The 16,002-nt window shown below is 37.3% G+C and overlaps 1 protein-coding gene across 1 annotated transcript; it reads left to right on the top strand.

Moving 5' to 3' along the window:
• The first annotated feature begins 1,994 nt into the window (after positions 1-1,994).
• Positions 1,995-3,923, top strand: LOC118482962 (QWRF motif-containing protein 3-like). The gene is made up of 3 exons (XM_035978569.1): positions 1,995-2,140; positions 2,222-2,329; positions 3,653-3,923. Exons 1-3 carry the CDS (start codon positions 2,051-2,053, stop codon positions 3,716-3,718), a joined length of 264 nt encoding a protein of 87 aa, XP_035834462.1. The 5' UTR covers positions 1,995-2,050; the 3' UTR covers positions 3,719-3,923.
• The last annotated feature ends 12,079 nt before the right edge of the window (positions 3,924-16,002 follow it).

Consider the following 16,002-nt stretch of genomic DNA (forward strand, 5'->3'; position numbering starts at 1 on the left):
TTTTTTTTACTTTTAACCCAAAACTTTTTATCTTTTGCAATCTATCCTCATAACTTTTTATTTTCAACTTTGATCGTTTATAGTTTTCATTTTCCGCAAATTTTTTGCTTTATACTTGGTTCTAAATTTTGTGACGTAACACATCGCAAAGTGCGTCTTTGGTTTAACGTTTTTACATTTCGTTCTAAATTTTGCGAGTTAACACGACGTAGCATGCGTGTGTGGGTGAATGTTTTTATATCGTCTATTTTTCCCCGTTTGACAGGTTTAACATAACATGCTGGTCCTTGATTGACTTAATTATAACTAAAGTATCCCCGCCGCATTGCGGCGGGTCGCAATCCTAATTGCTCTTAAATTGTTTTAAAAGAAATGTAAATGTACTAAAAACACTAAAATATTATATTTTACTTATTCCTTCTTTTTAAATTACTAATATAAAATCAAAATTTATAATACGTGTCACAAAATTTATAATACGTGTCGCCGTTTAAATTAACATATCAACATTTAAAACTTTTCAACATTGTGTTTCATAAAATGCTTTTGAGTAATTAATTAGAGAAGAAATAATTAATAAGGTAGTTATAAAATATTTAGTGTTTTATTAGTACTACTATATCAACTCTTTTCTCTTTTCTCAAATTTATTAACTTATAACATATGCTTATTGTAAAGTATGTAACATAGCGACATAAAAATTTTATTTGACAAAAAAAATTAATTAATAAAGAAGATTACGAAAAAGAAAATTTAAACATAGTGATTACACTGGTGTACTTATAAAATGAAAATAATTAAAATCTTAGTACATAAATAAAATAAGAAAGTTAAACTATGTTTATGTAAATTCTCATTATCATGTTTGAAAAGAAAAACAGAAAAAAAAAAATCAATTCATTTTCAAACTGGATTCGAGTAATTTCAAGAAGTTTATAATAAAAAAGTAAATTGCATATTCTCATTCTCAACATATAAAAAACAACTTGCTTACGTCATCAAGTAATAGTAATGTTCACTGGTTGGCGCTTTTGGGCGGCCACTTTGACTTTTTTTTTCTTTTTTAATATAATAGTTATTCTATAGGTGATGTCAAATTACAATTTTATCCCAAGTGTAAAATTACGATTTCGCTCTCGATTTAAAATAAAATTTTGCTTTTGTCCCTTGCTTAAATTTACGATTTTGCCCTCAATTAAAAAATACAATTTTGCCTCCAGTTCAAAATAAAAAAAATGCTTTTGCCCTCAGCTAGAGTCCTGCCAAGTTACGATTTGCTTCCCAGTTTAAAATTAGGATTTTACCCCCAGCTAAAAATTACGATTTCGCCCGCAGCTAAAATATTACGATTTTGCCCCCTTTCAAAATAAAAAATGGTTTTGCCCTCAGTTAAAAATATTATTTTACCTCCATTTTAAAATTACGATTTTACCTCCGCTAAAAATTGCAAGCTTGCCATCAGTTTTTTTCCTTTGGCAAAACCATGGTAGTGTTTTATTTTTCTTTGTTGACTTAATTTTGTTTTTATTCATGCCAAACAGCTGCCTAGCACTCGCTAATTGGTCCTGACAAATTATTGCTTTGCCCCCAACTCTAAGTTACACGCTTGTCATCGTTTTAGTTAAGTTTTTTTTATCATAACTATGGTACTGTTTTATTTAATTGGTTAACTTGATGTGTCTTTTTTTATATCGTGTTATAGGTAGCATGTACAACTAACCGACATAAAGGCGTACATGTTATTAACCTAAGAAATACTCGGTTTAGTGCCCCGCAACGCGGGCGGCGCATAACTCTAGCTGCCTAACACTGGCTCATTAGTCCTGAAAAATTACAGATTTGCCCTGAGCCAAAAACTACGGTCTTATCATCGTTTTTTTTTTTTTTTTTTTTCATAACAAAATTATTGTAGTCTTTTTTTAATTGATTGAGAATTATTCGGCCATTGCCCCGCAACGCGGACGGGGCATCTACTAGTTGCATGTAAAGTACAAGGATGATTTATGCTATTTACTCAGTTTATATCTTTACTAATTGTTTCTTTGTGTAGATGGATCCTCAAGCAACTACGATTTCACTTAGACACGGAATACATTTGGTGGAATCTGCCATGCCTATGGCATCGTCTTTCATGCCCACGGTATCATTCTGTATATTTTTAAGAACAAAAATATATTGAACTTTAAGTTACTGTTAAAAGATCATAATCTCATTTCAACAGAGTGATGAGACAGCATCAATATTTTCGGAGCTCGCAAAGGTTGCCATAGAAGAGAGATTGTTGCTTGATGAGTGCTTTGAACATATTAGAGTCATTTCGACACTAGAGGTCTTTATTATATCCAAACTTATGATTAATCGGTTTTTTTAAAGTTGATTACGGAAAGGAAAAAATACAAGTTTTGTCACAAGAGGTGTCCTTTTTAATGAATGTTGACAGACGGTTTTCTTTACTAGGTATTTTGTTGCAAGTTTAGTCCTTTACACCCAACCCAGTTAAAAAACTCTGTTAATTGTTGGGTGTAAAAGACTAAACTTGCAACAAAATACGAGGTAAAGGACTAAACTTGCAACAAAATACCTAGTAAAGGACACCGTCTGTCAACAATTAACAGGGTTTTTTAACTGAGTTGGGTGTAAAGGACTAAACTTGCAACAAAATACCTAGTAAAGAACACCGCCTGTCAACATTCGTTAAAAAGGACACCGCCTGAAAAGTGGAATAAAATTAAAGAACAAAACTTGTAATTTTTCCTTACGGAAATAAATGTTCAATTCACAAGTAAGTTTGAGTTAAGTTTTGAACTTTGGAGTTAGGCTATAGGGTGTGGTCATGACCCTCATGACCTCTATTACCCTCCACGTCAGTGTCATGTCACCCACCTATAATCCATCATCTAGAACCAATACCCTAAGGGTGTGGTCATGACTCAAACCACTATCTCTTATTTATTTTAATTTATTTTTGTCTAAAGAAAAAGGAAATGATTTCTTGAAAAAATGGAAAGGAGGATCATGGTTGTAATGGTTTAATCCATGCAAACCATTGTGGATCATGCAAGGGGTGGTGTAACTTTCCATTCATGTTTCTATGTGGCGAATCATGTCCCAATCATGACCCCCACACCCTTTAGCCTTACTTTTCACGCTCCTAAGCCTCTCAGTAGTGGGGCGGTATATACCCCCGAACCCGCTATGGCGCCCCATAGCGCCCGGCTACACCGTTACGGCCAGCGCTATATGGTAACGTTTTTGCCTCCCCACGATGTATATAACGGTGTGACCCTTCCTTCCCCATTCACACACATATATGTACATACATATATATAAAACCACATACGTATATAATCTCACTACACACGCAAGTTATATAAAACCCTCTAACTCTTCTTTCTTACACAATTGTCACATAACCCCACACTATAAAGCTCTACCACTACACATGAACTAAGTATAAATAAGTTAGATCGAATTCACAACCAACCTAATTTATTAGGATACATGTAACATTAATATGAAAATATACTCACGTATTATTTCATGTTTACATATTTACAACTTTTATAGTATTTAAATATTCCAAAAATGTAAATGTTTAATTAGTTTCTTAAGATACATGTAACACGAATATGTTGTTCATTGTGCATGACAGGTTGAAGAGAGGAGTCTAAGATGTAACCTTATCGAAATGACTTTATATGAAGCTCAAGGTTTATAACAACAAAAACAGTCTAAGATGTAGCATTATCGGAACAACTTGATTTCAAGCACAAGGTTTAACAACAACAAAAATAGATTATGATTCAAGCCGGGGTATGTAAATTAAAAAGAAAAAGAAACAAATTCTTAACATGTAACCCATTGCCTCTTAAAAACTAACTGAATTTATTACTTACCCTTTTAATACTAAATTTAATTTCATATACAGCAGAATGATGTGTTGTAGATCTCTGTAGAATGATATTAATTCCTTGATTCTTTCATTAACCATTCACCCTATATAAATGTACAAGGTAATCTCCTAATTATGGAGATAAATCAACCTATGAACATAATATCAATACAATTAATATAGACAGAATTAGTGACGTCTATTACACCCCCGCAGTCGAAGCGGGAGGTGAACGAATGCTGAGACTGGATCGAAAGTCATCGAAAAGTACTCTTGGAAGACCCTTGGTAAAGATGTCGGCAATCTGAAATCTAGAAGGCATGTGAAGAACACGAACCAAGCCTTTCTGAACGTATTCGCGTACGAAGTGAATGTCGAGTTCGATGTGCTTGGTACGTTGGTGCTGAACCAGGTTCCCTGATAAGTAGATGGCACTGACATTGTCACAGTAAACCAGAGAAGCTTTGCTCAACGGACAATGGAGCTCGAGAAGAAGGTTTCGCAACCAACATATTTCTGCGACGACGTTGGCAACACCACGGTATTCGGCTTCAGCACTAGAGCGAGAAATGGAGGATTGTCGCTTTGAAGACCACGAGATCAGGTTATTGCCAAGATAGACACAATAACCGGATGTAGAACGACGCGTATCAAGGCACTCAGCCCAGTCTGCGTCCGTATAGGCACGAATAGAGAGTGTCGCCGAAGAGGCAAGATGAAGGCCATAGTCCGCAGTGCCCTGTAAATACCTGATAATACGCTTAAGAGCGTTCCAGTGAGCGATACATGGAGCGTGCATGTGCATACATATTTGCTGAACAGCATAAGTAATGTCAAGCCTCGTAAATGTAAGGTACTGTAAGGCACCTGCAAGGCTGCGATAAGTGGTGGGGTCATCAAACAGAGAATCCGGTTCACTAGCCAATTTGGTCTGCGTGTCTACCGGGGTCGCAACCGGCTTACACGTGTCCATACCTGCACGATGGATAATGTCTTTGGCATATGCATGTTGAGATAGAAATAGAGAGTCCCCCGTTCTAGTGACCGAGATGCCCAAAAAATAAAATAGGGGTCCTAAATCTTTCATAGCAAATTCTCCTGCAAGTAAAGTCATAAGCCGTTGACGTAGATGATCAGAGGAGGTGGTGAGAATGATATCGTCCACATAGATGAGAAGATAGGCCACATTAAGACCGTGATGAAAAATAAATAATGAATTATCAGTTTTGCACTGTGCAAATCCATGCTGAAGAACGAAATCAGTGAACCGTTGATACCAGGCCCTGGGTGCCTGTTTGAGGCCATAAAGGGATTTCTTGAGGCGGCAAACATAATCAGGGTAGTCCCGATGTCGAGATCCCATTGGTTGGTGCATGTAAACCGTTACCTTTAAGTGACCGTGCAAAAATGCATTCGTAACATCTAATTGATGAATGGGCCATGATTTTGAGAGAGCCAAGGAGAGAACAGCCCGTATGGTGGTGGGTTTTACCACCGGACTGAAGGTGTCACCACAATCAACCCCAACCTGTTGACTACAACCATCACATACCAACCTCGCTTTGTAGCGTTCTAAAGAACCATCAGAACGAAATTTGTGCTTAAATAACCACATGTTGCGAATAATATTCATGTCTGAGCGGCGTGGTACTAGTTCCCAGGTCTCGTTTTTAATAAGCGCACTAAATTCGTTTTGCATGGCATCGAACCATTCAGGTGTGGACAAGGCAAGGTGGGGAGTTTTCGGGAGTGGAACGATGGGCATAGTGTGAAGGTTGAACAGTTGCTTGGGTTTGGAGATACCGTCCATGGCTCTAGTGCGCATAGTACGGACAGGTTGCGAAGGGGCCGAGAGAGGGGGGTAGGCTGTTGGTTTATCGGGTGGGGTGAGTGTGAATGAGTGGGCTGTTGGTTTATCGGGTGTGGAGTGGTGGTCGCTGATGTTTGGGCCGGTGTTTGGGTTTGGGCCGGTGTTTGGGTAGGAAGTGGGACGGGACTGTTGGATGTTGAGGGAGGTATAAGTGGGCTTGGGGAGGGATCGGTAGTGGACGACAGTTGGGAGAGAGGGTGAGGCCCAGTGAAGGTTGGGCCGTGAGACTGTGATTGAGATGAGGGGTGTGGGCCAACAAATTGAGGTGATTGATCAGTAGGTGAGTTAGTGGAGGTGAAGTGGGGTACGTTAGATGAGGTAGTGGGTAAGGAGGAATCCACATGATTAATTAACAGTGGATGAAGAGGTGGAGAAAGGAAAGAGTAGTTTTGAGGGGTGGGGTGTTGAATGGAGAAGGGGTAAACAGTTTCTTCAAAATGAACATGTCGAGATATAAACAATTGATTAGTAGTAATATCAAAACATTTATATCCGCGGTGGTTGGGGGGGTAGCCGAGAAAAACACAAGGTTTAGAACGGTTGGTAAGTTTATGAATGGTGGAGGAGGGGGTGATGGGATAGCATAGACAACCAAACAAGCGAAGATGTGTGTAGGTTGGAAGAACATTGTATAGGAGGGTGGTGGGGGATAAAAATTTGTGAGTTTTCTTAGGAAGAATATTTAGAAGATAAGTAGCAGTTTCAAGGGCATGGTGCCAAAATGAGGGAGGTAGAGAGGCTTGAGATAGAAGAGTACGAATCATATTATTGATGGTACGTATTTTCTCTCAGATTTGCCGTTTTGAGAGGAGGTGTGGGGACAAGAAAAACGAAAGTGCATACCATTTCTATGACAAAATTGTTTAAAATTATTGTTGGTGTATTCGGTGCCATTGTCACATTGAAATTGTTTGACTTTGCGTTCAAACTGTGTAGAAATATGGTTATAGAAGTTAGTGAAGGTGTTATAAACTTGGGATTTGTTTGTAAGAGGGAAAGCCCATAAAAAATCGGTGAAGTCATCAAGAAACAATATATAATAACGATGACCCCCGGTACTAAGTACCGGGGAGGTCCACAAATCACTATAAATGATATCAAAAGGTAAATAAGTTTTATTCATAGAATCATAAAATGGAAGTCTAACACTTTTGCCAAAAACACATGATTGACATAGTTTATCGTTCGATTTATTAAACTCAATAAAAGAACTAGTTCTTAAGGAATGCAATAAAGAGTTGCCCGGGTGTCCAAGGCGTTGATGCCAACAGTCTTGGGTGACAGCAACTAGAGCGGTAGGTTTGAAGGCAGGCTTGATGAAGTTGGTGGTGAGAGGATAGAGGTCGCCCGAGCTATTGCATCGTAGGATAGGTTCCTTGGTCTTGAGATCCTTCACAAGAAAACCAAATGGGTCAAATTCAATGGAAAGCAAATTTCCTGTCGTTAGGCTACGGACAGATATAAGGTTTTTAAGAAGGTTGGGAGCATAAAGAATGTTGTTTAATTTGAAAGGTGGGGGTAAGGTCTTGTTGCCTTGTCCAACAACTGGAATGGTTGAGCCATTTCCAACGATTATTTGTTTATTAGTGCAAGTGTTAAAAACAAACGGGGAATTCATACCTGGTTGCTCCATGTGACCAGTGGCGCCGGTGTCCATGTAACCGATCGGGTCAGAAGGCTGACTCATAGAAAGAGTGTATAGCGCATGCGCAATGTCAGTCGGTGTTGGGCTGTAGGTGGCCATGTGGGCCTGGGCTGGCCGAGGGCCCAGAATGCCCTGTGGACCATTCGGCCGAGGGATGGATGGGTTGGGACAGGGAGGAGCCTGATGTGTGGGTGGGCTATAGGTGTGGTTGAGTAGGGGAGCCCATTGAGAGGCGGCCCAATTGTTGGGAAATATGATGTAGGGGTGTTGGGTTTGAGCCGAATAGTTCGACTGACCTCGGGAGCGGCTCGTTTCAGTCGAGGAGGACCGACCCCTGCCGCGTCCACGGGAGCGGCCACGACCGCGGGAAGAGTCGGATGTGGGCGGGGAAGTCGTGTTGTGGGATGAAGCTGAGGTGGGGCGTGTTTGGCTTTGGGTGTGGAGGGCTGTGGCCGCCTGATGAGTAGAATGGATTGCTTGGTTGGCTTTAGTGGTCTTGTTCATGCATAGCTGAGAGCGAACCTCAAAGAACGAGGGCAAGGGTTTGGTGTTTTGGAGAATTGTGCCAACCGTTTCGTATTGTTCGGTTAGTCCGGCTAAGGTTTGCAGCACTAGATCTTGTTCGGCAACTGGGGCATCGACATTGTTTAACTGATCGGCTATGACCTTGATCTCTTGACAATATTCATGCATGGACGAAAAATTTTCCAGTCGGGTGTTTGCGAACTTTTGTTTGAGATAGAGGGCTCGGGTGGCTTTATTGTCTTGAAAAATGTTTTCAATGGCTTTCCATGCATCATACGCAGTGGTGCTCTTTTTGATGACAGTTTTGAGAAGTCCAGGAGATATTGTGCCATATATCCATTGGAGAACGATAGCATCCAGACGTTCCCAAGAATCGGCGGCAGGAGGAGCCGATTGTTTTTCCTTATCAGACGAAGAGGCGGCAACAGGTGGGTCACGTGGCTTGAGATGATCAGCCACAAGAAACGCTGTGCAATGTATGCGGAAGAGTTCCGACCATGTATTGTAGTCGGCGGCGTCATTGTCTAGGGTAACGGGAACTGAGGTGCGAATGTTGTTTACCGTAACAGCCGGATGGAGCTTGTTGTCAGCCATGAGGAGGTCTAAGAGGTGCGACGGCAAGGATGCAGCAGCGAAAGAGCAGTGGTAGGTGTGAGCGGCAACAGCAGGAGTAGCGGCGGCAGAAGGGTGCGCAGCAACAGGAGTAAAATGGAACAGCAAGCAGATTGTGTGGCGGCAGAAGGTTGCTGCGAGTAGGGGGAAGACGGCAAAAAATTAGGGTAGGGAGGATCTTTTTAGGGTGATACCATGTAGAATGATATTAATTCCTTGATTCTTTCATTAACCATTCACCCTATATAAAGGTACAAGGTAATCTCCTAATTATGGAGATAAATCCACCTATGAACATAATATCAATACAATTAATATAGACAGAATTAGTGACGTCTATTAGTCTCTATGTGTCCTATAAAACATGTTTAAAAAAGTTTCGATACGAATTTTATTTAGAAACAAAAAAAAAACAACTTTTTTAATTGAATATTTTACGTTCTAATTGATTTTTAATATATATAAAAGTCGCTTGATGCTGATACAATTGATTTTTAATACAACACTAGAATTTAATAATATATTACAGTGAGATTATCCCGCTTGATGTTGATAAATCCGGATGAACCGTCCCACGTTGCACGTTGTTTTTCAATTTTGCCATGCATACATTATACCCTTATACAATTGGGGTATGTTTATTTAAAAATTAAAAGTCACATCCTTTTACCCTTTAGGAACAACACACCGTTTCATTCAAGAAAAAAAACCATGGGATGCGTTCACATCGCAAAGACGCATCCAAACCATCGCACCCATCAAATTTCAAAACAACAGACAAAACTAATTAAATTATAATTTCCGGCGGTTACCCGAAAAACAAACCCACGATCAGTCTCGATCCAACAACAAAGATAATCCTTTTTCCCTCAGACGCTACGGGTACTTGGCGGATACACTGTAACCGACGACCACATTCAACCAACGCCGTAACCGCACATTTTATAAACAAACAGACGCCTCTCCTCCAGCCTCTATTCCCCCTATCTGCCACCATTTCATGCCCTATATAATCCTCACCGCCACCACAATAACTATCGGTAATCTGCCGCATACATACATACATACATACATACATACATACATACATACATACATACATACATACATACATTTATAGCCGCGTCATCGTGACTCATTTGTATATTAGCAAAATATAAACCAGAAAACCTACAGGAACAGGATATTGGCCAGATGATGATGACACCAAAATTGAAGACAAAGATAACGGCGTGGAAATCCGGTTGTGACGGGTCTTCCAACTACAAACACGGTGGTTATTGTGGTTTTGACTCAGGCGATATACGTGTGAGCGCGTGGGTGACATAGAGAGCAAGATGACATTTCTGCTTTTCTATAACATCGATGCCGCCTCTTTCGTCGGACTGCCTGAGTCCTCTGAACTTTTCATCGGAAACCGCCGAGAAGAACCGCTGGACGTCACCACCGAGGAAAACCAACAGCGGAACGCTTTACCGTCACCACCGAAGAGAACCGTAGGTTAACTTCGCTGCCGCTCGGAATTCTGGCCGATCACCACACCTTGCTTTTCTCTCTAGCATCTCAATTCTCTAAAATCTCTGTAAAATATGTAGTGTATTTGTGTGTGGGAAATAAAGGACATGAATAAAACATAAATAAAACTATAAAAGGCTCTTTTATGGCATTCGGTTAATATGTACATGTTTTGGAAGCCCGGGAATGAGATTTATGTTTCTCAAATTAATAAATAAACTAATATTGGTATTCTTCTTCTTGAACGTATCTCAGATATGATATTATGAATATATGATGTTTGTATGTTGGGATTAATCATTATTATTAGTTTTATTTTGATTAGTTTTGTATTCGCTGCATCATGTTTTGTTGCATCTCATATGTCATATATGATACTATGGTATTGTACTAGCATGCATACTGTATTGTGTGAAATGCTCATTTGGATGAGCGAGACTATATATCTGGAAATACTAACATGTATAAGAAATTATTGTCAAGTAACAGACTCACTACCATAAAAAGTTGAAACAAGAGAGTAAAGTGTTTGGGAATTATCTTTAAATTACTATACTCACTCTTTTTTTTATAAATGTTTTCTGTTTTTAGTCTATACCTATGATTTGATTTACCGTGATATCCGTTAAAAATTAAAAGAATAGAGATCCATTGAAAAGGATTTTATTATTACGTAGTTTTTGTTTGGATCTAATAATTCGTAAGATTTGAAACTTTTATATCAACACCTTTTCACGCACGAGTTTGTAGAAGCTTTTCGACATTAGTTTTCTTTTTCATGGTTTTGCGTCGCCCTCTCAACGCGCAGGTTCATAAGAAAATTTCACCATTACTTTTTTTAATGGTTTTAAGTGTGCGCTGCAACTTGCACGCCACACCTTGCAGAACTTGACATCTAATTATTAGCTTACGATATCAAATTCTAATATAATAATATCAGCCAAAGAACCAAAATTGGTGTTGGAACCGTAAGAAGCCAGACTAATACCAATCGAATTCCTGTCACGTCCTAACAACAACATGTGGATTGATTTGGGTTTAATCAACATCCCGCCGCAACGCGCGGGTTAACGGTAACTCGTTTAGAACAATAAGTAGTTCTATCAAATACTCCATGTTCTTCCCACGTAGTAGTATTACTATTATTTCCATGTTCTAGTTATTTACAGTTTTTAACTTTGTTATTTAAGTTTGGTTTAGGTGAAAGGAAATTAAGAAGAAAGTTGTTGCAAAAGCTATTTCTTGTTTTATCTTATTTCTTGGGAGATTTGTCATTTTTAATTGGTCATCCCTACTAGAAAATACATATTTCTTGACATACATTGTGCGTTATAAAATGATAATTATGACACGCAAAAGCGTGTCGTTAATTGAGAAGCCATAAAATTACTATGGTATGCATTTGTGTGTAATAACATGCATTTATGACACTCATTTTATGACACTTTTTAATGACACACATTCATGACACTTTTTAATGACACACGTTCATGACAAACATTTATGACACATGCGTATGACATTCATTTACGCATGTCATACTTTTAATTGTTTATTTTTTTTATAGAATTACTAAGTTGCCCTGGATACATGTATAATAACAAAAGTAATAAATCTTTTATATAAAACAAATACACACATATATACATAAACCAAAACAATCCATTACATAATCATTGTCAAGTATTCCATATCCGCAGCCAAGTATTCCTCTAATATACAGACTAAAATATGCCTAAACGTACATTATCATTGTCAAGTATTCCAACTCATTCGTAAACTATCTCCTTCATGAACTTCATCACATAGTAGCCGTATTCAGTATATCCTGGCTGACGTGGACGCTACACAACTAAAAATATCAAGAAATGTGAAACCATTGCGATTTAAGTTTAAACTAAAGGGTTTTAATATTTACAATATCATTACAACCAAAATTTAAATAAGTGATTAAGTGCTTACCCTAGCGTTAATCCAGATGCTTTTAACCCTTATGTTGGCACCACTTTGTGAAGCATACACGACCATTGCCCTATAAAAAATCAAAATTATATCAAACTATATTCCAACTCTTTTATCATCCATTATGATAGTTTGTATTGCTTACGTATCAATAATTTGCCTCAACTGCTCATCGACACTTCTAGGCCGTAAGGAATCAAGATAATAGCAAGTGGTTTGTCTAGTCATGATTAAGATCCTTAGATGTGATTAATCATTTTAATCACACTTTAATCCCCACTTAATCATGATTATAATTTTAGAAAATTTCGCCATAGTTTCCCCTAAACTATGGCGTTTCCCACGTTTTAAAAACATATTTAAACCATAATTCAATTTCCAAATCATCATCAATTCATCAAGTTTCACCAAAATCATTTTACAATCAATAATCACATACTTTCACCTTCAACTTTTCATGAGCATATCACTTATACATATTTTCCAAGACTTTAAAATAACCCACTTTTCAAGTTCATATTTTATAGAGCATTTTTATATAAACTTGATTATGTTTATATTTGTATTTTAGAAATCCCTAAAATCCTATATCTTTCAAGATCATCAAAATATTTGTAACTTGTTTAAAAGTCAAGTTTACTAGCTTTCAAGATCAACTCAAGAATCAAGAATATGATTTATGTATCTATATATTCATGAAGCTCGTGAGTTTTTGAAGGTGATGGATCTTGTATGATTTAAATAAATACATGTTTAAATCATATTTTTAAGTCTCATATGGCAAGATCATCATACTTATGAAATACTACACTAAATAACCAACAAGAATACAATAAATCACATACTTTTATCTTCTTATTTCTTGTTATGTTTAGGGTTTTTAATAATTTCTTTATGAGATTCAAGATGAAATTACTTGTACTTTTTAATTCTACATAATATAAGAACTTCAAATCTTAAACAAGTGAACTTACAACTAGCACTAGGCTAGGGTAGATTCAAAGGTGAAGATGATGAAGATGAAAAGTTGATGATAAAGCCTCCAAGCACCAAAGTGAAGCTCCTAGTGCATCCCCATGATCATCTTGAATGGGTTATGTGAGGCTTGTATTAGTTTGTTTATGGATTGAAAATGGTGGTTTATGGTGATGAATGTGTGGCCGAAACCTAGAGAGAAGATGAGGGGGTTTTTGGTCTTGCAAAGTGTTGTGAATTTTTTAGTATGGTATGTGGTGTGGTGGATTGTTATAAGGTACAAGATCTTTTCAAACTAGCAAGACCTTACTTCACACATTTCCTCCATACTTTAAATCACAAATTTTCAACCAAGAAACCAGTGTGTGGGGCCCACTTTGTGACCGTAAATGGCAAGGGGGGATAAAGTGTAACATTTTTTTGTAAAGTCTTAATTTATTAGATATTTAGTGGATTAAAATAAGTATGTTGTTTAGGGTTGTCTAGCATCATTAAGGGGGTAATTAGGGGTTTGAATTGCTAATTGGTATTAACTAGTTCACTAGACTAGTATATGTTGTATTTTGATAGCTTATACGGCTTCTGTTTAGTTGTCGGTTCAATAACGACACTTTTGCATTCCAGCGATGAATATTTCCGCAAGTTGAAATTCCACAACCATGAGATGTATGAAGGGATTTGGGATCCCAAATAAAGCTTAACTAGCTCTCTAGATTGATGTATGAGGCTATCGGATATTGAAATCTTCGTCGGTTCGGAAATCAGGCGCTTCCCGGTTAAGTTGTGCACTGTTTGTCATAGTACCAGAAACGATGTCTTTTATGCGTTTTTGATATCCTCATATTGTTTTAAGGTACTTGTCATTATTCTGTTATAATTCTGGAGTCTCGGAAATGCTAACTTAGTATTTCGGACGAGTTAAAATTGTTATATTTATCGCTGATTCGGATAATTTGTGATTAGAGCGTTATACCGGAAAGTTACGTATTATTGCAAGATGTGTTCCCACATTAGGGTTTTTGTATATATATGGACTCAGATATGTCTTTCGTATGTCATTATTCATCGTTTCGTTTCGTTTGCACAATTTTGCTGTAATGAATAGTGTGACCGTGAATAGTGCGCCCAACACTTTTAGGACATAGTTAGATTGGTTTCGCGACACGACTAAAACCAACATGTGTTATAGTATTGTTTAACTTGTCCTAACACTGTTATCCAATGTACGACCCAGTTACGTAATTAAATTACGTTAAATGCATTGGATTATATAATAAGTACGGAATTACCGGTTATTTACCGTTTGTCACATTTCCTACCAGTTCTTTTATGGAAATTGTTTGTTGTAATACTGAGTAGGGCTAATTGATGCAAAATTTCCATATCCTCTACGTTAGTAGGATCAATATGCTTTAGATCATTAAGAACAAAAGACAGATTATCAGGATTTTGACTATCACCATTTGTTGTGAAAGCAAAGTTTGAGGAGTATTGATCAGAGTTTATCTCTTGTATATATGTCAATGTAATGATCATAACCCTGATTATTTACTACTCCTGGTGATGATTCTTCTTGACTGAGAAGTGTTGTGTTGCCAAAAACATAGTCATCAAACACTTTTCTAGTTTCCCGTAGCTTCTTTTTTTCTAGATAAGCTCCCTTCCAAATGTCAAGGGCTTACCGTGAAACTGAGTCAAAGTCATATCCTTAAAATTTGGCGTTGTTCTCATCACAATAGCAATTGTATCTCATTTCTCAGGAAGTGATCTAAGAAACCTGTTACTTAAAGTGTAATCGGAAAATTTTTTGTTTACCAACATTAATTCACTTGTTAAATAAGAAAATCTCTAAAACTGTTGTGTTAAGTTTTCTCCCTTAACATGAGCAAAGGTCTCATACTGTTGATTAAGAATTTCACGAGTGTTTGCGATCACATCCTGTATTCCACCAAACTATTCTTTCAATGTACCCATAACTTTTTTACACTATTATAGTGTAATAGGATGGCATAGATTTCGTTTGGTAAAGCCATGGTCACAATGTTGAAAGACTTTGCATCTAACTCAAACTTCAAAAATCTTGCTCAGAGTAATTCTCTGGTTTCTTTGGCTCTTGAAGATTTGGATTTTTGGTACTTGGTACCATTGGAACATGTGGTCCGGATATCACAGACTTCCAACATCCTGTGTTCTGTTGAGCAAGCACATGTGCCATCCGACATTGTCATATATTGTATTCTGGTCTGACAAGCATCGGAGGCTTGTTGCTGAAACCAGTGTTATGGGGAACATAATTGTTTTGCCACATCCTTACGATCTCCGTGAAAAACAGAGTACGTACAAAAAAGTTTTTAATTTGATACTTTAAACTCTATAATTCGATATAACGAACAGTTGGTTATCAATTTGTGAGTTTATCCTTTTATATTCAACTGATTGTGAAATCAAGTTTAATCTGTCCAAGCTCTGACATCAATTGTTATGATCTGCTTTTTAATTTGTGTGCTTTAGGTGAACTAATTATGTATGAATGATAGTAAAAGATGGAATAGCAGCGGAATTATATGCACACACAAATTTGAAAAGATATCAAACTTGTATTAATGATTATAATCAAAAGATTACAAGAATGGTTTTACACTCCCCCTTAGCCTAATCACTCAATTATGTTCATACAATAAGATGTCAAGTGATAAAATAGATCTCTAACAGGTGAGATCTATTTATACTAAGTACAAAGATCTGTTCGCAATTTAGGTTTCCATCACCATGATAGCGACATTTAATTTTCCTAGCTAGAAAAGATTCCACGGATGTTAGAAACATCCGTTTGAATTAACAGCTGATTAAATATACTAAACATTTCTGTTGACTAAGACTGTTACATTAATAAAGTATGTTCTTCAAACCTCTGTTGACTAGTTCCAAACATTTATTTAGGCCTAACAGATGTTTGGTCATCACCATCAGTGCTTTGTCTTCAATAGGGCTTTGGCCTTTGAAAAA

Source organism: Helianthus annuus, chromosome 10, assembly GCF_002127325.2.
Source record: "Helianthus annuus cultivar XRQ/B chromosome 10, HanXRQr2.0-SUNRISE, whole genome shotgun sequence".
Classification (NCBI taxonomy): domain Eukaryota; kingdom Viridiplantae; phylum Streptophyta; class Magnoliopsida; order Asterales; family Asteraceae; genus Helianthus; species Helianthus annuus.